This window comes from Sebastes fasciatus, unplaced genomic scaffold (assembly GCF_043250625.1).
Source record: "Sebastes fasciatus isolate fSebFas1 unplaced genomic scaffold, fSebFas1.pri Scaffold_38, whole genome shotgun sequence".
Classification (NCBI taxonomy): domain Eukaryota; kingdom Metazoa; phylum Chordata; class Actinopteri; order Perciformes; family Sebastidae; genus Sebastes; species Sebastes fasciatus.
Window position 1 is genome coordinate 1 of NW_027428221.1, and position 22,500 is coordinate 22,500.

At 55.0% G+C, this 22,500-nt stretch overlaps 1 protein-coding gene across 8 annotated transcripts in view; it reads left to right on the forward strand.

Annotated features, from left to right (window-relative positions):
- Positions 1-519: 519 nt before the first annotated feature.
- Positions 520-22,500, forward strand: part of LOC141763771 (histone-lysine N-methyltransferase 2C-like) — a 28,343-nt gene continuing 6,362 nt past the window's right edge. Inside the window, exons 1-30 of one of the 8 annotated variants that reach the window (XM_074628495.1) lie at positions 521-904; positions 1,055-1,128; positions 1,834-2,124; positions 2,344-2,454; positions 4,814-5,351; positions 5,497-6,188; positions 6,231-6,428; positions 8,824-9,126; positions 9,229-9,557; positions 10,781-10,971; positions 11,080-11,436; positions 11,518-12,450; positions 12,624-12,738; positions 12,823-12,952; positions 13,049-13,112; positions 14,051-14,283; positions 14,388-14,861; positions 14,967-15,074; positions 15,206-16,144; positions 16,375-16,602; positions 16,721-16,906; positions 17,116-17,277; positions 17,753-17,888; positions 18,742-18,856; positions 19,889-20,177; positions 20,263-20,400; positions 20,561-20,689; positions 20,771-21,082; positions 21,159-21,286; positions 22,422-22,500. The exon at positions 22,422-22,500 is cut by the window's right edge and continues 117 nt beyond it. In XM_074628495.1, coding sequence (XP_074484596.1) covers positions 631-904; positions 1,055-1,128; positions 1,834-2,124; positions 2,344-2,454; positions 4,814-5,351; positions 5,497-6,188; positions 6,231-6,428; positions 8,824-9,126; positions 9,229-9,557; positions 10,781-10,971; positions 11,080-11,436; positions 11,518-12,450; positions 12,624-12,738; positions 12,823-12,952; positions 13,049-13,112; positions 14,051-14,283; positions 14,388-14,861; positions 14,967-15,074; positions 15,206-16,144; positions 16,375-16,602; positions 16,721-16,906; positions 17,116-17,277; positions 17,753-17,888; positions 18,742-18,856; positions 19,889-20,177; positions 20,263-20,400; positions 20,561-20,689; positions 20,771-21,082; positions 21,159-21,286; positions 22,422-22,500 — 8,256 coding nt within the window. In that variant the 5' untranslated portion in view covers positions 521-630. Of the gene's footprint in view, positions 905-1,054; positions 1,129-1,833; positions 2,125-2,343; positions 2,455-4,813; positions 5,352-5,496; positions 6,429-8,823; positions 9,127-9,228; positions 9,558-10,780; positions 10,972-11,079; positions 11,437-11,517; positions 12,451-12,623; positions 12,739-12,822; positions 12,953-13,048; positions 13,113-14,050; positions 14,284-14,387; positions 14,862-14,966; positions 15,075-15,205; positions 16,145-16,374; positions 16,603-16,720; positions 16,907-17,115; positions 17,278-17,752; positions 17,889-18,741; positions 18,857-19,888; positions 20,178-20,262; positions 20,401-20,560; positions 20,690-20,770; positions 21,083-21,158; positions 21,287-22,421 lie in introns of all 8 variants that reach the window. The other 7 variants (XM_074628493.1, XM_074628496.1, XM_074628492.1 and 4 more) reach the window with 7 other exon arrangements.

Sequence of the window (22,500 nt, forward strand, 5' to 3'; positions counted from 1 at the left end):
GGACTGTACCCGGACTGTACCGACTGTGCCCGACTGTACCCGGACTGTACCCGACTGTACCCCGACTGTACCCGGACTGTACCGACTGTACCCGGACTGTACCGACTGTGCCCGACTGTACCCCGACTGTACCCTGACTGTACCCGGACTGTACCGACTGTACCCGGACTGTACCGACTGTACCCGGACTGTACCCGGACTGTACCGACTGTACCCGACTGTACCCCGACTGTACCCGGACTGTACCGACTGTACCCGACTGTACCCCGACTGTACCCGGACTGTACCGACTGTACCCCGACTGTACCCGGACTGTACCGACTGTACCCGGACTGTACCCCGACTGTACCCAGACTGTACCCGGACTGTACCCAACTGTACCTGGATTGTACCCCGACTTTATTCTCACTGTGCTCCGACTGTACCCGGACTGTACCGACTGTGCCCCGACTGTACCCGGACTTTACCCGACTGTACCGACTGTACCCTGACTGTACCCTGACTGTACCCTGACTGTACCTTGACTGTACCTTGACTGTACCCTGACTGTACCCTGACTGTATACTGACTGTATAGATTGATTGTTAAATCCGTTTCCCAGCAGCCACTGTGTTTCCTCGTCTTCCGCTGATGAACGGGCTGATGGGAGCTGGTCCTCTCTTCCCTAACACCCACACTCCCATGATGCCCAGCGGCGCCCAGACGACAGCAGGCTTTCTGAAGCCCCTTCCTGAGAAACCTGCCAATCGGGCATCAGCGGGAGAGGGCGAGCAGGACGTGATGTCGACGGCTCAGAGGGGCATGTTGAAGTGGGAGAAAGAAGAAGCTCTGGGAGAGATGGCGACCGTCGCTCCCGTCCTCTACTGTAACACCAACTTCCCCCAGCTGATAGAGCAGCATCCTGGTACTCGCTACATATATGTTTATATATATATAACCTAACAGAACATGTTTCCATAGGAACATCAAATGTTCATCTCTCTCTCTGTGTGTGTGTGTGTGTGTGTGTGTGTGTGTGTGTGTGTGTGTGTGTGTGTGTGTGTGTGTGTCTCAGACTGGTCCACCAGAATGAAGCAGATCGCCAAGTTGTGGAGGAAAGCCAGCTCTCAGGACAGAGCGCCCTTCGTTGTGAGTTTTTAAAGTTCTATTGTCCACCAGATTGAGCCATTTTCTCATCATGCTGTTCCCCAACTGTTCCTCAACTCCTCCCCAACTGTTCCCCAACTCCTCCCCAACTGTTTCTCAACTCCTCCCCAACTGTTTCTCAACTCCTCCCCAACTCCTCCCCAACTGTTCCCCAACTCCTCCCCAACTGTTCCCCAACTCCTCCCCAACTGTTCCTCAACTGGTCCCCAACTGTTCCTTAACTCCTCCCCAACTGTTCCCCAACTCCTCCCCAACTGTTCCCCAACTCCTCCCCAACTGTTCCCCAACTCCTCCCCAACTGTTCCCCAACTCCTCCCCAACTGTTCCTCAACTGGTCCCCAACTGTTCCTTAACTCCTCCCCAACTGTTCCCCAACTCCTCCCCAACTGTTCCTCAACTGGTCCCCAACTGTTCCTTAACTCCTCCCCAACTGTTCTTCAACTGTTCCCCAACTGTTCCTCAACTCCTCCCCAACTCCTCCCCAGCTCTTCCCCAACTCTTCCTCAACTCTTCCTCAACTCCTCCCAAACTGTTCCCCAACTCTTCCCAAACTGTTCCCCGACTCTTCCCCGACTGTTCCCCAACTCTTCCCCGACTGTTCCCCAACTCTTCCCCGACTGTTCCCCAACTGTTCCCCAACCTCCTAACGTACGGCGCCGCCTCGGTGTTGTTTTTTCTCTCCTCCAGCAAAAAGCGAGAGACAACCGGGCAGCTCAGCGCATCAGCAAGGTGCAGCTGTCCAACGACCCGCTGAAACGCCACCAGCCCTCGCAGCAGACGCAGCAGACGCAGCAGACGCAGCAGACGCAGCAGACGCAGCAGATGCAGCAGATGCCGCAGCAGCAACAGCAGGAGCAGTCACCGCTACCGCTGCCGCTGGGACCTTACGACCCCGTTTCCATGGAGACGGAGGATGCGTTCAAGGACCCGCTGAGGCCCAAAGAGACGGAGCAGGAGCAGGAGTGGAAGTTCAGACAGGTGAGCAGAGAGTTTACCACTTCACCCATGAAGTAGAATCAGAGGGAGAGACCAACACCAGACGTGGTCCGGTCACTGCGGCGGGATGGTGTTGGTTTCCCGCTCTGAGCAGTAACCATGGTAACCACCAGGCTGTCATTGTGTCATTGATGAAGATGTTGTGCATGCTCCTCACTCACTGACTCCGACTAATCCCTGTGATGTAATCTCATTGAAAAGGGAGAGGTTAAAGACAGATGTGGAGCCGGTAAGAAGAGGCAGGAAAAAGCCCTAAAATCACCATCTCATACAGATTGTCCCTCCCAGGCAGCTGTAGCAGGAGAGGCTCTGGTAAGATCTCAAGGAGAACCTGTTCCAGGCAGACCTCCTGGATCCATGACCCCTCTGAAATCCTCTTCCTGTCTCCCGGGGAGCTCCTCTGCCGCTCCACGCACACTTCAGTTCCCACTCAGGTCATCTGGAGGTCAACATCTGGTTAAGGGCTGGTTCACAGCTGGTTTACGGCTGCATTAAATTAGTTGATTCATTGATTCGCTGATCGACAGAGAATTAATTAAACTATTTTGATAATCAATTCATTTCAGTAATTTTTCGATTGTGAAAAAAAATCACTGTTTTATTATTATTATTATTAATAATAATAATACTGCATTATTAATACTGTATTGTTATTATTATTACTTATGCTAATAATGTTTTATTATTAATAATATTGTATTATTATTCATAATAATAATAATAATAATAGTGTATTATAGTTATTCAGTTGAGTCTGAGGAGCTGCTGCTTCCTGAAGTCTTTCTCCTCTCTGAATGGACCAGACGTTGATCTCCTCATTATAGTTTATTCCAGCGCTGACCGCTGACCTCTGACCTCCGACCTCCGACCTCCAGGACTGAGACACTGGGAACTAGAAGTGTGTTGTGAGACCGAGCCGACGGACTCTCCCAAAGCAAAGAGGATCTCAGAGACATGGGCCAGGACGGCTCACGATCACCTTCTCTGGGCCGGATCACATTGGAGGGTTTGGGAACAATGGAGGGGTTCTGATCCGACTAAAACAACACATCAGTGCTGTCGGTCTGAGGACGCTCGACCCAGAGTCGGTGTCCGTGGCCTCGGTCCGTCTGAGAACCGACTGATTTTATTCTGAAGGGATGTTACCTCGCTCTGAATGTTGGTGTGCTGCCGTCCTCCAACAGAGAAGAGCTCTCAGCCTCTCGGTTCTGGTAGTAGTCACTATCGCCACTCCGTCTGCCCGGCGTAACGTCACTCCGTCGGCCCGGCGTAACGTCACGCCGTCTGCCCGGCGTAACGTCACTCCGTCTGCCCGGCGTAACGTCACTCCGTCTGCCCGGCGTAACGTCACTCCGTCTGCCCGGCGTAACGTCACTCCGTCGGCCCGGCGTAACGTCACTCCGTCAGTAACGTCGGCCCGGCGTAACGTCACTCCGTCGGCCCGGCGTAACGTCACTCCGTCAGTAACGTCGGCCCGGCGTAACGTCACTCCGTCGGCCCGGCGTAACGTCACTCCGTCGGCCCGGCGTAACGTCACGCCGTCTGCCCGGCGTAACGTCACTCCGTCTGCCCGGCGTAACGTCACTCCGTCAGTAACGTCGGCCCGGCGTAACGTCACTCCGTCGGCCCGGCGTAACGTCACGCCGTCGGCCCGGCGCAACGTCACTCCGTCTGCCCGGCGTAACGTCACGCCGTCGGCCCGGCGTAACGTCACTCCGTCTGCCCGGCGTAACGTCACGCCGTCGGCCCGGCGCAACGTCACTCCGTCTGCCCGGCGTAACGTCACTCCGTCTGCCCGGCGCAACGTCACGCCGTCGGCCCGGCGCAACGTCACTCCGTCGGCCCGGCGCAGCGTCACTCCGTCGGCCCGGCGCAGCGTCACTCCGTCGGCCCGCCGCAACGTCACTCCGTCAGTAACGTCGGCCCGGCGTAACGTCACTCCGTCGGCCCGCCGCAACGTCACTCCGTCAGTAACGTCGGCCCGGCGTAACGTCACTCCGTCGGCCCGCCGCAACGTCACTCCGTCAGTAACGTCGGCCCGGCGTAACGTCACTCCGTCGGCCCGCCGCAACGTCACTCCGTCAGTAACGTCGGCCCGGCGTAACGTCACTCCGTCGGCCCGCCGCAACGTCACTCCGTCAGTAACGTCGGCCCGGCGTAACGTCACTCCGTCGGCCCGGCGTAACGTCTCTTTGCGTCTTTACTCTGAGATCATGTGACAGGAAGTCCAGGACCGGTGTGGTCTGATTGCCGGAGGACGGCAGCAGCGTCACGTTAATTGTGAGCAGGTATCACTGCAGGTGTGATGAACCAGGTGAGAGACAGACAGCAGGGAGGCCCCGCCCCCCCAGAATCCCCCAGACCCCTCTACCACCCACCAGAACCACAGCTGGACTAAAACACCTGTCTGATTCATTATCACATGTTTGATCCTGCAGAACGTTTAATGATGTCATGACGGCGTGTTTTAGTCATGTGGTCTCCCCATCCCCCCCCCCCTGCATGCTGTGACCTCATCATCACTGATACGTAGAGACAGAGAGCGAGGGACAGCGAGCATTACCAGCTGCCATGTCATCCTGCTTTAACGCCATATGTAGCGACCAATCAGCAGTGTGACGCGTGGCGCTCTGTCCCATCTCCCACTTCCTGTTTCCTGTTTATGTCTCAGATAATGCGTCAGCAGAGTAAACAGCAGGCGAAGATCGAGGCCACGCAGAAGCTGGAACAGGTGAAGAACGAGCAGCTGCAGCAGCAGCAGCGGCAGCAGCAGCTCGCCGCACGCCTGTCGCCCGACGCCGACAGCCGCAGCCCCATGATGCCCGTCGCCGGGGGCAACGCCTCCCCCCTCCACCTGCCGCCGTCCAGACCGCACGTCCTAACCCTGGCCAACGACGTCTTCCTCAGACCGCCACTCCCTCCCCCCTCCGGCTTCTCGCCGCTCCCCTCCTCCCCCCTCCACCAGCCCCCCTCGTCCCCCCAGATGTTCTCGTCGCCCTCCTCCCGCCCCTCCTCGCCGTGGGACCCCTACGGTAAAGTAGTGGGAACTCCTCGCCCCGCCTCCTCCCAGGCCAGCGGCGCCCCGGCAGCCCAGCAGCAGCGTCACAACTCCCTCAGCGCCTCCCCGGCACACGACGCCTTCGGCTCCCCCGCCATGTCCCCCGACCCCAAGACCTCCGACGGGACCAGGACCGCCGGACTCCCGCCAGGTAACTCCTCCCTGTGACACCTCCTTCATCAGCTAACACCTCCTCCTCCTCCCCCTCCTCCCACTAACACCTCCTCCTCCCAGTAACCTCCTCCTCCTTGTTCCTCCTCCTCCAGCTAACACCTCCTCCTTGTTTCTCCTTCCAGGCCTGCAGCAGAGCCGGACCTCCTCGGTCTCGGCCCCTGACGCCTCCTGCAGACTGGTGGGTGTCCGAGGAGCAGAGGCGTTCCAGAGGAGTCCTCATCCCAGTGGTAACCTCCGTGTGTCTGACCTGTACAGTCGGGGGGGTGAACTGGTCCAGGGGGGGTTGTTTAAGGCCCCCATGCCCCCCCAGCAGCAGCAGGAGGTGTTTGGCCCCCCAGGAGGAGGAGGAGGAGGAGGAGGAGGAGGAGGAGGAGGAAGGAGGGACCCGTCCAGACCCACAGACCTGGGCTTTGCCCTCTCCCAGTCTCAGGACCCTCCCTTCCCCTCCAGTCCGCTGTCAGGACTGGGCTCCCCCCACCGCAGCCCCTACTCCCAGACCCCCGGCACCCCCAGGCCGGACTACAGCCAGCAGATCCCGGACCCCTTCACCCAGCACTCACCTTTGACCTCCCGGCCCTCGCCTGACCCATACGCCTCCAACCCTCAGACTCCTGGTACACCACGGCCACATTCTGACCCGGCGTACCTCACCACGCCGCCTGCACTGAGACTGGACCAGTACAACCAGCAGCCCGCCAACCGCCGGCCATCCCCCTCCCACCCGAACCTGGACCCCTACGCCTCCAACCCTGGGACGCCCCGCCCCTCTGTCACCGAGCGCTTCCCTCAATCACCGGGGAGTCAGCGGAGCGCCGACCCCTACGCCCAGCAGCCCTCCACGCCGCGGCCCTTGTTGGACCCCTACGCCCAGCAGCCCTCCACGCCGCGGCCCTCGTTGGACCCCTACGCCCAGCAGCCCTCCACGCCTCGGTCCCAGAAGCACCCGGAGTCCTTCAGCCAGGCGCCGATAGACAGCTTTATTCCTCAACCTGCCGGATCCGGTTCATCCCCTCTGGTTCCAGGACTGTCTGGAGAGACGTTTACACACCATCAGGTAATGGATAACACCCGTTTACACGTCTGTACTGTAGTTTACACGTCTGTACTGCGTCTGTACTGCGTCTGTACTGCAGTTTACACGTCTGTTCTGCAGTTTACACGTCTGTACTGCAGTTTACACGTCTGTACTGCAGTTTACACGTCTGTACTGCGTCTGTACTGTGTCTGTACTGTAGTTTACACGTCTGTACTGCAGTTTACACGTCTGTACTGCGTCTGTACTGTGTCTGTACTGTAGTTTACACGTCTGTACTGCAGTTTACACGTCTGTTCTGCAGTTTACACGTCTGTACTGTAGTTTACACGTCTGTGCTGCAGTTTACACGTCTGTACTGTAGTTTACACGTCTGTACTGTAGTTTACGCGTCTGTGCTGCAGTTTACACGTCTGTACTGTAGTTTACACGTCTGTACTGTAGTTTACGCGTCTGTGCTGCAGTTTACACGTCTGTACTGTAGTTTACGCGTCTGTGCTGCAGTTTACACGTCTGTACTGTAGTTTATGGGTCTGTACTGTAGTTTACACGTCTGTACTGTAGTTCATGGGTCTGTACTGTAGTTTACTCGTCTGTACTTCGTCTGTACTGTAGTTAATGGGTCTGTACTGTAGTTTACACGTCTGTACTGTAGTGCATGGGTCTGTACTGTAGTTTACACGTCTGTACTGTAGTTTATGGGTCTGTACTGTAGTTTACACGTCTGTACTGTAGTTTATGGGTCTGTACTGTAGTTTACTCGTCTGTACTTCGTCTGTACTGTAGTTTACACGTCTGTACTGTAGTTAATGGGTCTGTGCAAAAGTTTACGCGTCTGTACTGCAGTTTACACGTCTGTACTGTAGTGTATGGGTCTGTACTGTAGTTTACACGTCTGTACTGTAGTTTATGGGTGTGTACTGCAGTTTACACGTCTGTACTGCAGTTTACACGTCTGTAGTGTAGTTTACACGTCTACTGTAGTTTACACGTCTGTACTGCAGTTTACACGTCTGTACTGTAGTGTATGGGTCTGTACTGTAGTTTACACGTCTGTACTGTAGTTTATGGGTGTGTACTGCAGTTTACACGTCTGTACTGCAGTTTACACGTCTGTAGTGTAGTTTACACGTCTCTACTGTAGTTTACACGTCTGTACTGCAGTTTACACGTCTGTAGTGTAGTTTACACGTCTCTACTGTAGTTTACACGTCTGTACTGCAGTTTACACGTCTGTAGTGTAGTTTACACGTCTCTACTGTAGTTTACACGTCTCGACTGTAGTTTACACGTCTGTACTGCAGTTTACACGTCTGTAGTGTAGTTTACACGTCTGTAGTGTAGTTTACACGTCTCTATTGTAGTTTACACGTCTCTACTGTAGTTTACACGTCTCTATTGTAGTTTACACGTCTCGACTGTAGTTTACACGTCTCGACTGTAGTTTACACGTCTGTACTGCAGTTTACACGTCTGTAGTGTAGTTTACACGTCTGTAGTGTAGTTTACACGTCTCTATTGTAGTTTACACGTCTCTACTGTAGTTTACACGTCTGTACTGCAGTTTACACGTCTGTAGTGTAGTTTACACGTCTGTACTGCAGTTTACACGTCTGTAGTATAGTTTACACGTCTGTACTGCAGTTTACACGTCTCTACTGTAGTTTACACGTCTCTACTGTAGTTTACACGTCTGTACTGTAGTTTACACGTCTCTACTGTAGTTTACACGTCTCTACTGTAGTTTACACGTCTGTACTGCAGTTTACACGTCTGTAGTGTAGTTTACACGTCTGTAGTGTAGTTTACACGTCTGTACTGCAGTTTACACGTCTCTACTGTAGTTTACACGTCTCTACTGTAGTTTACATGTCTGTAGTGTAGTTTACACGTCTGTAGTGTAGTTTACACGTCTCTACTGTAGTTTACACGTCTCTACTGTAGTTTACACGTCTGTACTGCAGTTTACACGTCTGTAGTGTAGTTTACACGTCTGTACTGCAGTTTACACGTCTCTACTGTAGTTTACACGTCTCTACTGTAGTTTACACGTCTCTACTGTAGTTTACATGTCTGTACTGCAGTTTACACGTCTGTAGTGTAGTTTACACGTCTCTACTGTAGTTTACACGTCTGTACTGCAGTTTACACGTCTGTAGTGTAGTTTACACGTCTGTACTGTAGTTTAAACGTCTCTACTGTAGTTTACACGTCTGTAGTGCAGTTTACACGTCTGTACTGCAGTTTACACGTCTGTAGTGTAGTTTACACGTCTGTACTGTAGTTTAAACGTCTCTACTGTAGTTTACATGTCTGTACTGCAGTTTATGCGTCAGTACTGCGTCTGTACTGCGTCTGTACTGTAGTGTATACTGTATGTATTTACTGCAGATTGATGTATGTGTTCTCTCTCCAGGTGCAGCCGTCTCCAGGACGACAACATCAATGTCAACAACAACAACAACAACAACAACAGGACTCATTTCCCAGAAGCTCCAGCAGCCAGACCCCAAAGAATCCTGGGATGTCGGAGGAGAGCGGCTTCCTGGCTGGTCAGACTCCGGGTCACGACCCCTTTGAGCAGGGTCACATGACACCGGGCCCCTCGCTGACGGACAAGACGACAACCAATGAAATGGCAGTGCTGGGCGTGGCTTCTTTAGAGGGACCAATGAGCATGCTGCCTCAGCTCGGTGACTCGGAGGAGAAGCTGAGACAGGTAGGACCGGTGTTCTGGTGTCTGGTGTCACCGCTGTAGTGGCTTTAGATTTAGAGCGGTTCTGTACTGGGTTCTACTGAGTTCTGTTGTGTTCCCGTGCAGCGCCAGCGGCTCCGGCAGCTCATCCTGAGGCAGCAGCAGCAGAAGAGTGCGTTACGGCAGGAGAAAGGTCTGCAGGAAGCAGCCTCTGGACCCACCGGACCCCCCGCTGCTCCACCTGGACCCGCCCCTGGTTCTGCCACACCTCGACACTGGTCCCAGGCGGACCCCTCCATCGCTCCTCCAACAGACCCGTTTGGACGCCCCCCGCCCCCTTACCCCGGCACGGTGAGGCCCGGTGGGCCGGCTCCGGTCCCCAGGTTCCCTGGAGGTTTCACCCCCAACGAGGCTCCCTTCACCAGGCAGATGGGGGTCCGAGGACCGGTCCTCAGGTGAGAGGAGCATCAACACCTGGTCCAGACCAGATCCCCAGACATGGTTTACTCATCTCTCCTCCTCCTCCTCCTCTCTTCTCCTCCTCCTCTCTCCTCCTCCTCCTCTCCTCTCTCCTCCTCTCCTCCTCCTCCTTCTCTCTTCCTCTCTCCTCTCTCCTCCTCTCCTCCTCCTCCTCCTCTCTTCCTCCTCCTCTCTCCTCTCTCCTCCTCCTGCTCCCTCTCCTCCTCCTCCTCTCCTCTCCTCCTCCTCCTCTCTCCTCCTCCTCTCTCCTTCTCCTCCTCCTCTCTCCTCTCTCCTCCTCCTGCTCCCTCTCCTCCTCCTCCTCTCCTCTCCTCCTCCTCCTCTCTTCCTCCTCCTCTCTCCTCCTCCTCCTCCTCCTCCTCTCTCTTCCTCCTCCTCTCTCCTCCTCTCCTCCTTTCTCCTCTCCTCCTCTCCTCTCGCCTCCTGCTCCTCCTCCTCTCTCATCCTCCTCTCGTCCTCTCCTCCTCCTCGTCTCTCCTCTCCTCCTCCTCTCTCCTCCTCCCCTCCTCCTCCTCCCCTCCTCTCCTCCTCCTCGTCTCTCCTCTCCTCCTCCTCTCTCCTCCTCCTCTCCTCCTCCTCCTCCTCTCCTCCTCCTCCTCCTCCTCCTCTCTCCTCTCCTCCTCTCCTCCTCCTCCTCCTCTCCTCTCCTCCTCCTCCTCTCTTCCTCCTCCTCTCCTCCTCCTCCTCCTCTCCTCCTCCTCCTCCTCCTCTCTCCTCTCCTCCTCCTCCTCCTCTCCTCTCCTCTCCTCCTCTCCTCCTCCTCCTCCTCCTCCTCCTCTCTCCTCTCCTCCCTCTCCTCCTCCTCCTCCTCTCTCCTCTCCTCCTCTCCTCCTCCTCCTCCTCTCCTCTCCTCCTCCTCCTCTCTTCCTCCTCCTCTCTCCTTCTCCTGCTCCCTCTCCTCCTCCTCCTCCTCCTCTCTCCTCCTCCTCTCCTCCTTTCTCCTCTCCTCCTCTCCTTCTCCTCGTCTCTCCTCTCCTCCTCCTCTCTCGTCCTCCCCTCCTCCTCCTCCCCTCCTCCTCCCCTCCTCCTCCTCGTCTCTCCTCTCCTCCTCCTCTCTCGTCCTCCCCTCCTCCTCCTCCCCTCCTCCTCCTCGTCTCTCCTCTCCTCCTCCTCTCTCCTCCTCCCCTCCTCCTCCTCTCCTCCTCCTCTCCTCCTCCTCCTCCTCCTCTCCTCCTCTCCTCCTCCTCTCCTCCTCCAGGTTTGCTGATCCTCCAGGAGCTCCAGCGGGTCTCCAGGACTCCTTCCTGCGTGCTCCCCAGGGATCGGTGCCTGTACCTGGGCTGAGTCTGGTGGATGGAGTCCCGGTCCAGATGAGGAGGCCGATGCCTGGAGAGTTCACCAGCATCCGGCCCCTCCCTGCTCCCGGTGCTCATTCCCACTTGCTACCAGGTCAGACCAACAGTACATCACTCATTGACACTCAGCAGCCTGGTTGGTGGTAACTTTAGAAATGTAATAGATTACTGTGTAATGTAACTATTGTCCCCCCTCCCCCAGGTGTCCCCCAGCCCTTCCTCCCCCGCTCCCTTCCCCTCCAGCAGCACAGCATCATGGGACAGCCCTACATAGAGCTCCGCCACCGCGCCCCTGAGAACCGCCTGAGGCTGTCCTTTTCTCTCCCCGAGGCCCCGCCGCCGCTGCACCCCAGAGACCCCCAGCCGTCCCTGCTCAGACCCCCGCCGCTGGGCCAGCACATGGTGATGGACCAGCTGAACCACCACCAGCAGCACTTCCACGAGTCCACTGATGGGATGGAGGAGCACCTGGAGGGGGAGGACTCTGCTGTGAAGGACCTGGAGGACGTGGAGGTGAAAGATCTGGTGGACCTGAACCTGAACCTGGACCCTGAAGACGGTACGAGAGTAAACAATCATAGTTTGTGGTTATAACGTAAAGATCTCTCGTCATCGTGTTGTAACGGCGTTCCCCTTTCAGGTAAAGAGGACCTGGATCTGGGTCCTAACGACCTCCACCTCGACGACTTCCTGCTGTCGGGGAAGTTCGACCTGATCGCCTACGCCGACCCCGAGCTCAATCTGGAGGACAAGAAGGACATGTTCAACGAGGAGCTGGACCTGGGGGAGCCGGTGGAGGAGAAGGACGGCGGCGGGACCAGAAAGACCGATAGCCACGCCTTCCTGTTAGGCCAGGTCAAACAGGAAGTACAGGACGGCATCAAGACGGAGGCCAGGGACGGGCTCTCTGCAGCCCAGCACCCTGCACCACAACCTGGGGTCGGCTTCACCACCAGCAGACCCCCCGGAGTTCAGGGGGCCGAGGCAGCAGGCTCCAGCCAGCTGTCCCTCCAGAAGGTGAAGGACTGTGGTTCTGCTTCAGGGGCCTTACCGGCTCTCCAGACCCAGGAACAGGCTCCGATGTCGGGCATGGCACCCAGGGTTCTCCCCCCCATGGCTGGTCAACAGTCCGTCTTCCAGCAGCAGCAGAGACCGTTTGGACCGTCCCCGTCGGCTCTCTTCACTCCCCACCCTCAGGGTCACCCCGGTCTGACCCCCCAAGGTTACCCCAGTCTGACCCCCCAGGGCCCTCCTGTCCCGCCTCACCCACGGTCCCTCCAACCCTCCCAGCCTCGCCTCCTCCTCCTGAACCCCCAGACCCAGCTTCCACACCCGGGGACCTCCAACCAGACCCAGACCCAGAGCCAGGCCATCTTCCCCCAGAATCTGGACCTGGACCTGGACTTGGACCTGGACCTGGACCAGAATCAGCAGAGGCATCTGCTCTTGGAGGAGCAGCCGCTACTCCTGCAGGACCTCCTGGACCAGGAGCGCCAGGAGCAGCAGCAGCAGAAACAGATGCAGGCCCTGATCAGACAGAGGTCCACCCCAGACCCCGTGTTACCCAATATAGGTAAGACCTGGACCCCGACAGACCTGGACCCCGACAGACCTGGACCCCGACAGACCTGAACCCCAACAGACCTGAACCCTGAATAGTGCTCCTGGTTTCATCTTTGTGCTTTTATTGTGTAGTTGTTGGGCCCCGGGAGGCTTTTATTTTGACAGGTGTGTTTGTGTGTCCAGCAGACTTTGACTCCATCGCCGACCCCATCATGAAGGCCAAGATGGTGGCTTTGAAGGGCATCAACAAGGTCATGACCCAGAGCAACCTGGGACTCAACCCCATGGTCATCAACAGGTAGGATGACCTCTGACCTTTGACCTCTGTGACTGAAGTCCACCTGGTAATTAAAGACTGACTCCTCTTCCTTTAACCTGTCAGGTTCCAGCAGGTCCCGGTGGTCCCGGTGATCCCGGTGGCTCCGGTGGTCCCGGTGGCCCCTGTGGTTCCGGTGGTTCCGGTGGCTCCAGGTCCAGAGGGGACTCCTCAGCCTCCTCACCTGGTGGGCCCGGTGTGTAGAACCATCAGAATCAGTTTGAATAAGTCCCTGATGTGCTTTCTGTGTTCTGGTTCTAACAGGAAGTGTCTACTCTTCTCTTCCTGTCAGGACGGGAAGTTGAACCCCCAGTTGGTGCGACCCAACCCCCCCAGCTTTGGCCCGGGCTTCGTCAGTGAGTATCAGGAAACAAACCCAACGATGATTCACATGATACGTTAATATTCTATATAACAGGAGAGAGAGAGACAATAAAGAACTAGAGCTGCTGAAGTTAACGTGATGATAACGATAACGCTCGAATGAAGATACTGGTATCATCTGAAACTATAAAACCTGATGAATCCATCGGTATATAATAAATGTGAATGTGTGAGGGTTTTTGGCGGAAAAAAGTCGGAAAAATGTTTGAAAAATATCCAAAAACTGTCTGGACAGATGTGTGAAAAATGACAAAAGTCCAAAAAAAATCTGAAAGAGTCGGAAAAAATGTCGGGAAAATGTTTGAAAAAGTCGGAAAAAATTCGAAAGAATTTCGGGAAAAAAAGTTCGAATTTTTTTCGGAAAAATGTTTGAAAAAATTCCGAAAAATGTCTGAAATTTTTTTTTTTTGAAATGTCAGAAAAATGTTTGAAAAAGTCCCAAAAATTTCGGAAAAATGTCCAAAAAATTTCGGAAAAAAATCAGAAATTTAAAAAATGTTGGAAAAAATTTCAGAAAAATGTCTGGACAGATGTGTGAAAAATGAGAAAATTCCCCCAAAAAATCTGAAAGAGTCGGAAAAAAGATCCGAAAAAAGTCTTAAAAAAGTCTGAAACTCAGAAAACAAGCATTTTAAAAGTTGTCTGCTCGTCGTCATGGTAACAGACCTGACAAAGCATGAATTCTGACTTTTTACTGATCAGCATCACTATGTCGTTATTTCAGCATCATTTTGATCAGTTTATTGATATTAAATCTGTTTATTTTGGGTTCATACGTCAGTAGTGAACCAGATTAATTCTGTATGTTGATAAGAGTATTAAATACGTGACTAATCTCCCTTTAAGGTTCATTTAGAACTGATATAAAACATGTGAGATGAATCATGTTTCAATGTTTTGTGTGGTGCAGACGAGGCCCAGCGGCGTCAGTACGAGGAGTGGTTGGGGGAGACGCAGCAGCTCCTGCAGATGCAGCAGCGCCTCCTGGAGGACCAGATCGCCGCTCACCGCAAGACCAAGAAGTCCCTGTCGGCCAAACAGAGGACGGCCAAGAAGGCGGGCCGAGCCCTCACCGAGGAGGACGCCGCCCAACTCCTCAACGTCACCGAGCAGCAGGGGGCGGTGCAGAAACAGCTGGAGCAGGTACACCTGCACATCTATAGATATATAGATATATAGATATAGATAAAGACATAGAGTGGGTGTCAGACTGGGTGTCGGTGTGATGATGTGATGTCTGTGTTCAGATCCGGAAGCAGCAGAAGGATCACACCGAGCTGATCGAGGACTACAGGACCAAACAGCAGAGATCTGCAGGAGCGCCATCCCTCCCCCAGCCCCAAATCCAACAGCCCCCCCTCCCCCAGACCCAAATCCTCCAGCCCCCCCTCCCCCAGACCCAAATCCTCCTGCCCCCCCTCCCCCAGACCCTGGTGTCGATGCAGCCACGCCCGGGCGGCCCCACCGTGGCCCGTCTCCCGAACGTCCCCCCCGGGTGGACGCCGGGTGGCGGGGCCCATCCGGGGCCGGGGGTGATGGGGCAGAGGATGCCTCTTCAGATGCCCCCCGCCACCCTGCCTAAAGCCCCCCCCCAGGCTCCCCCGCACACCCAGGCGACCACGGTGCCCGCCCTCGCCGCTCCAACAGCGGGCTTCACCGCGGCTCCCCGGGGCCCCCCCGCCGGAGGCCCCAACGGAGCAGCGGGGGACGCCCCTCCTCAGGTAAACACACCTGGAGGAGTTCACCGACGTCTGGTTGTCAGATTTACACCTCCGGTAACCACGGAGACCTTTACCCATGAGTCACTCTGTCTCCTCCACCTGCAGGTGAAGTTTGACGACAACAACCCGTTCAGCGAAGGTTTCCAGGAGAGAGAGAGGAGGGACCGGCTGAGAGAGCAGCAGGAGAGGCAGCGAGTCCAACTGATGCAGGAGGTGAGTCATCACGCCATCACGACAGGAAGTAGAAACACACAGCTGTTAATCTGTAGAGAACAGGAAGTAGAAACAGATGTTAGTCTGTAGAGAACAGGAAGTAGAAACAGATGTTCTTCTTCTCCTCTCAGGTGGAGCGTCATCGTGCGCTGCAGCAGAGACTGGAGCTGGAGCAGCAAGGCATGCTGGGAGCCTCTGTGGGTCCTGGAGCCGGAGGAGCAGCCATGCCAACATCTGGAGCTCTGTCAGGGGCTCGAGTCGGGGCAACATCTGGACCAGGAGGTCCTGCGGGACCAGGAGGTGATGGTCTGTCCCAGATGCCCTTCTTCAGCTCTGAGCTGCCCCAGGACTTCCTCCAGTCCCCCCCAGCTGCTAGACCTCCACCACCGCACCAGCAGGCAGGCCTCCTCCAGGGGTTCACAGGAGGACCCCTGCACCCTGGAGCTCACCCAGCTCCTGCTCTACTGCCCGGCGTCACCTCAGAGCGGGTCAGGGTCCTACCTGAGCACGGGCCCCCCGTGGACGTTGCTCCGCCCTCCCTCCACGCCAGGCCGAGGCTCCCGGGCCCCGCCGGGCCCTCGGCACAGGGACAAGTACGGCCGGCGGCGTTGACCCCCTCCCATCCTGGAGGTCATCGATTTGGACAGGACTCCTCCTCTTCCTCCCCGTCCTTCCCCTGCTCCTCCTCCAGAGGCCCCGCCTCCCTCATCCAGCTCTACTCTGACATCATCCCTGACGACAAACCAAAGAAGAAGAAGAGCAGGAAGAGGGACGGAGACGACGCCGGGGTCGGAGGAGGAGGAGCCAGGACGCCGCTGTCCTCGTACTCCGACGACATCACGGCTCCGCCCACTCCGGCTGTGTCCGACACTTCCTGCTCCACGCCCACCCGGGGCAGCGTGGACCAATCGGATCTCTGCTTCTCTCTAAGCTCCGCCCTCTCCGGTCTGGCTCCATCGTCGGAGCTGGAGAGGCAGCTGTCTGTCATCTCTGCAGCCCAGCAGAGAGCTTCCATCCTGGGCATGGAGGGTCAGAGAGGTCCCCTGTCTGCAGCTCGTCTGGAGGTCAAGGTCAGTTACTCTGATGGTACTCTGGTAATACCAGTACACTGTGGTATTACTGTAGTAGTACTAGTACTTGTTGTAGTAGTACTAGTACTTGTTGTAGTAGTACTAGTACTTGTTGTGGTAGTACTAGTACTTGTTGTAGTAGTACTAGTACTTGTTGTAGTACTTGTTGTAGTACCTGTTGTAGTACCCTGTCCTCTCAGGTGTTGAGTGTTCTCCTGGTCTCCCTGCAGGAGGAGCGTGAGGAGGGAGGAGCTTGTGGAGGAGGCGTGGTGAAGATGGAGGAGGGTGGGGCGGGTGACGGGGGGAAGGAGTTGCTCAGACACCTGCTGAAGGACAAGATGTCCCCGGCCACCACGCCGTCACCCACCGGACAGGCCCCGCCCCCCGCCCGCCGCCAGCTGTCCAATGAGAGCGTCCGGTCAGAGGAGGAGGACAGGCCTGGTTCCCATGGCAACATGGTGAGGAGGGGGGGGTTTATTTAATCTGGTCACATGACCTCAGGACGGAGCGTTGTGATTGGTGCGTGATGATGATGATGATGATGATGATGACGTCGTGGTATGATCCCTCCTCCAGGTGGCGATGGACAGTCCAGACGTCCTGGACCCGTCCGGCAGGAAGAAGACTCAACGCTGTAAGAGACGGACGGACAAAGACAGAGCTCCTCCTAAAAACAAGAGGAGGAAGAAAGAGGAGGAGGAGAAGATCCACTCCTCCTCCTCTTCCTCCTCCTCTGACCCGCTGATGACTCACCTCAGACAGGTAGACCAACCTGCTCCTCCTCTCTCTCCTCTTCTTCCTCCTCTTCCTCTTCTCCTCCTCTTCCTCCTCCTCCTCCTCCTCCTCCTCCTCCTCCTCCTCCTCTCTCTCCTCTTCTTTCTCCTCTTCCTCCTCCTCCTCCTCTCTCTCCTCTTCTTCCTCCTCCTCTTCCTCCTCTTCCTATTGATTATTGATTATTGATTCCCCCCCAGCTGTCGGTGCTGCCCCTCATGGAGCCGGTCCTCAGGGTGGATCTGAGTCTGTTCCCCCCGTTCGGCAGCTCCTCTCTGGGCCGAGACTCCAGACTGACGGGCTCCTTCGGTAACGCCTGCCTGGACGGAGTCACGGACTACTACTCCCAGCTCATATACAAGGTACTACTACAGTACTACTACAGTACTACTACAGTACTACTCCCAGCTCATATACAAGGTACTACTACAGTACTACTACAGTACTACTCCCAGCTCATATACAAGGTACTACTGCAATACTACTACAGTACTACTGCAGTAATACTGTAGTAGAGGAGGAGCTGTAGTAGTAGTACTACAGTAGTACTACAGTAATAGTTTGTGCTTCACTGATTCCACTTTTTTTTTTTTTTTTTTCTAAGTTATTTTTTGGGGGCATTTTTAGCATCTTTATTGACAGGACAGTAGACAGAGTGTTGGAAAGGGGGGAGGGAGAGAGTGGATGACATGCGGAAAGGGCCACAGGCCGGATTCGAACCCGGGCCGCCGCGGTTAGGACTGAGCCTTGTTACACAGGCGCCCGCTCTACCAACTGAGCTAACCAGGCGCCCCTGATTCCACTTTTAAAACCTGGTCTTGTTTCCATCCCTTCCAGCAGAACAACCTCAGTAACCCCCCCACACCTCCAGCCTCCCTGCCCCCCACACCCCCACCGGTCGCCAGGCAGAAACTGGTGAACGGCTTCGCCACCACGGAGGAGCTGACGAGGAAGGACATCACCGAGCAGGACGGTGAGTGGTGCTGTTTAGACTGGGAGGAGGAGGAGGAGGGGGGAGGAGAGAGGAGGGAGGAGAGAGGAGAGGAGAGGGGAGGGGAGGAGGAGGACCTAGAGAGAGAGGAGGAGGAGGAGCTAGAGAGAGAGGAGGAGGAGGAGTGAGAGGAGGAGAGGGGAGGAGGAGGAGGGAGAGAGGAGGAGGAGGAGCTAGAGAGAGAGGAGGAGGAGGAGAGGGGAGGAGTTGGAGGAGAGGGGAGGAGTTGGAGGAGGAGGAGGGAGAGAGGAGGAGGAGGAGGAGCTAGAGAGAGGAGGAGGAGGAGGGAGGGAGGAGGCGAGAGAGGAGGAGGAGAGAAGAGAAGAGGAGAGGAGAGGGGAGGAGGAGGACCTAGAGAGAGAGGAGGAGGAGGAGGAGGAGCTAGAGAGAGGAGGAGGAGGAGCTAGAGAGGGAGAGGAGAGGGGAGGAGTTGGAGGAGGAGCTAGAGAGAGGAGGAGGAGGAGAGAGAGGAGGAGAGGGGAGGAGTTGGAGGAGAGGAGAGGGGAGGAGTTGGAGGAGGAGGAGGGAGAGAGGAGGAGGAGGAGGAGCTAGAGAGAGGAGGAGGAGGAGGGAGGAGGAGGAGGGAGAGAGGAGAGGAGAGGGGAGGAGGAGGAGCTAGAGAGAGGAGGAGGAGGAGTGAGAGGAGGAGAGGAGAGGGGAGGAGGAGGAGGAGGAGCTAGAGAGAGGGGAGGAGGAGGAGGAGGAGCTAGAGAGAGAGGAGGAGGAGGAGTGAGAGGAGGAGAGGGGAGGAGTTGGAGGAGGAGGAGGAGGAGCTAGAGAGAGGAGGAGGAGGGAGAGAGGAGGAGGAGGAGTTAAATTGTGTTTGTTTTTTCAGTGAAAGGTGTGAAGCAGAAGGGGGAGGGGCTCCTGGCTCTAAACCACGCCTCCAGAACGGTAGACGTTCCCGCCTCTCTGCCGACGCCGCCCCACAACAATCAGGAAGAGCTCCGGTAAATGCCGTCTCCTCTTTTTGGTTTTAGACCGTTAAAAGTTGAGAAGAATACTCTTCTGACTCTTCTTCTTCTGACTCCTCTTCTTCTGACTCTTCTTCTTCTGACTTTTCTTTTGACTCTTCTGACTCTTCTTCTTCTGACTCTTCTTCTGACTCTTCTGACTCCTCTTCTTCTGACTCTTCTTCTTCTGACTCTTCTTCTGACTCTTCTGACTCCTCTTCTTCTGACTCTTCTTCTTCTGACTTTTCTTTTGACTCTTCTGACTTCTTCTTCTGACTCTTCTTCTGACTCTTCTGACTCCTCTTCTTCTGACTCTTCTTCTTCTGACTTTTCTTCTGACTCCTCTTCTTCTGACTCTTCTGACTCTTCTTCTTCTGACTTTTCTTCTGACTCCTCTTCTTCTGACTCTTCTGACTCTAATTCTTCTGACTTTTCTTCTGACTCTTCTTCTGACTCTTCTGACTCTTCTGACTCTTCTTCTGACTCTTCTGACTCCTCTTCTTCTGACTCTTCTGACTCCTCTTCTTCTGACTCTTCTGACTCTTCTTCTGACTCTTCTGACTCCTCTTCTGACTCTTCTGACTCCTCTTCTTCTGACTCTTCCTCTTCTGATTCTTCTGACTCCTCTTCTTCTGACGCTTCTTCTGACTCTTCTTCTGACTCTTCCTCTGACTCTTCCTCTTCTGACTCCTCTTCTTCTGACTCCTCTTCTTCTGACTCTTCCTCTTCTGACTCTTCTTCTTCTGACTCTTCTGACTCCTCTTCTTCTGATGCTTCTTCTGACTCTTCTTCTGACTCTTCCTCTTCTGACTCTTCTTCTTCTGACTCTTCTTCTGATTCTTCTGACTCTTCCTCTTCTGATTCTTCTGACTCCTCTTCTTCTGACTCTTCCTCTTCTGATTCTTCTGACTCCTCTTCTTCTGACGCTTCTTCTGACTCTTCTTCTGACTCTTCCTCTTCTGACTCTTCTTCTGACTCTTCTTCTTCTGACTCTTCTGGCACTTCTTCTTCGTGTGTTTTCCTCCTCAGGGTTCAGGACTCGTCGGGGCGCGACAGCCCGGACGGCTTCGTCCCGTCGTCGTCTCCGGAGAGCGTGGCGGACGAGGAGGTCAGCAGGTACCCCGACCTCTCCTTCATCAAACTGGAGCCGCCCTCGCCCTGTCCCTCGCCTACAATACCCATGATGCCCTGCTCCTGGGGCAAAGGCTCTGCAGTGAAACAGGAAGTGAAGTCAGAGCCGACCCATCAGGCTCCTCCCTCCTGCTCTAACACCGACCTGGTTACCATAGCGATAACCCTGAACCCTGTAGCAGCTCAGGTAAACGTCTCTCTCTCACTCTCTGATTGGCCGAGTCATTGTTTAGCCCCTCCCTCCTGATGACATCACTGTGACTGTTTTCCAGAACGTAGCCGGTGTGATGGCGGCGGTGGCGGAGCTGCTGCGGGTCCCCGTCCCCGTCGACTACCAGCTGAGCCGACCCGCCGGCCCCGAGCGCAGCGCCCTGGCCCTGCTGGCTGGAGTCCGAGTACCGCTCACACAGGTGGGACCAAGTACTGCAGTACTTGTACACACAAATGTCTGCTGTGTTTCACTTTGTCTTAATTTGAAATCTTTCCTCTACTCCTTCACAATAAGAGTCTTTGTTGTGAACGTCATGTCCCGTAACGGGAGCTGTGACTGACTGTTTGACGTGTTCTCAGGGTCCAACAGGAAGTAGACCACAGAGACCTCCACCTGCTGCTGGGAACACTGGTCACAGGCCTCCGAGCTGCAGCTACTGCAAGGTGCTGCTGGGAAACGGAGTCCGCATCGTGAAGGAGCTGAAACAGGTGGGACGCAGTAGACGACTGTTCAACACTGAGAGTGAAGCAACAAAGATGGCTGACAGGAAGTCACTGTGTGTGTTACAGGAGGGTCAGTCCAGGTCCAGCCTGGTGTTCTGCAGTCCAAACTGCTCTGCACTCTACACATCTGGCCTGCAGAGCAGAACAGCTGGAAACAAGGTGAGAGAGGCCGCTGTCCCCGTCTCGCCGTCCCCTCCCAGCAGAGCACAGCACCAGTACGCCAGCAACATGTCCTCCATCACCGTCCACTCCCTCCTCCGCTCTCCCTCCTCACCTCCTCCTCCCACCTCCTCCTCCTCCTCCTCCTCGCCACCTCTCTCCTTCCCCACCGCCTCCGTCATCACCATGGAGACCAGGCCCCGCATGGACAGCCTCAAGGTGGGTGTTGTTACTGACTGCTGATAGAATTATAGAAGGTGATCAGCTGGTTGATTGATTAGTGATTGGTTTACAGGTGAAGGTGAAGCTGAAGCCCCGCCCCCGGGCGGTCCCTGGGGGAGAGGACTCGCTGTCGTCTCGCCACGGGAAGAGGATGAAGAGTTGCCGCTGGAGACGCTGGAGCTTTAGTGTCACACTGAGCAGGTTAGCATGTTATCACACTGCTAACGTTAGCCTGTTAGCATCACAGTGCTAACGTTAGCCTGTTAGCATCACACTGATGACGTTAGCCTGTTAGCATCACACTGATGACGTTAGCCTGTTAGCATCACAGTGCTAACGTTAGCCTGTTAGCATCACACTGATGACGTTAGCCTGTTAGCATCACACTGATGACGTTAGCCTGTTAGCACCACACTGATAACGTTAGCCTGTTAGCATCACACTGATAACGTTAGCCTGTTAGCATCACACTGATAACGTTAGCCTGTTAGCATCACACTGATAACGTTAGCCTGTTAGCATCACACTGATGACGTTAGCCTGTTAGCATCACACTGATGACGTTAGCCTGTTAGCATCACACTGATAATGTTAGCCTGTTAGCATCACACTGATGACGTTAGCCTGTTAGCATCACACTGCTAACGTTAGCCTGTTAGCATCACAGTGCTAACGTTAGCCTGTTAGCATCACACTGATGACGTTAGCCTGTTAGCATCACACTGATGACGTTAGCCTGTTAGCATCACACTGATAACGTTAGCCTGTTAGCATCACACTGATAACGTTAGCCTGTTAGCATCACACTGATAACGTTAGCCTGTTAGCATCACACTGATGACGTTAGCCTGTTAGCATCACACTGATGACGTTAGCCTGTTAGCATCACACTGATGACGTTAGCCTGTTAGCATCACACTGATAACGTTAGCCTGTTAGCATCACACTGATAACATTAGCCTGTTAGCATCACACTGATGACGTTAGCCTGTTAGCATCACACTGATGACGTTAGCCTGTTAGCATCACACTGATGACGTTAGCCTGTTAGCATCACACTGAGCAGGTTAGCCTGTTAGCATCACACTGAGCAGGTTAGCCTGTTAGCATCACACTGATAGAGTTAGCCTGTTAGCATCACACTGATGACGTTAGCCTGTTAGCATCACACTGATAGAGTTAGCCTGTTAGCATCACACTGATGACGTTAGCCTGTTAGCATCACACTGATGACGTTAGCCTGTTAGCATCACACTGATGACGTTAGCCTGTTAGCATCACACTGATGACGTTAGCCTGTTAGCATCACAGTCTGTATGTCTCTGTTTTTACCCAGGGGCCCTTGCACCCCTAACGGGGCGGTTTCTATGCCAACGGAGGAGGAAGTGGACGTGCTGTTGCAGAAGTTGGGGGCG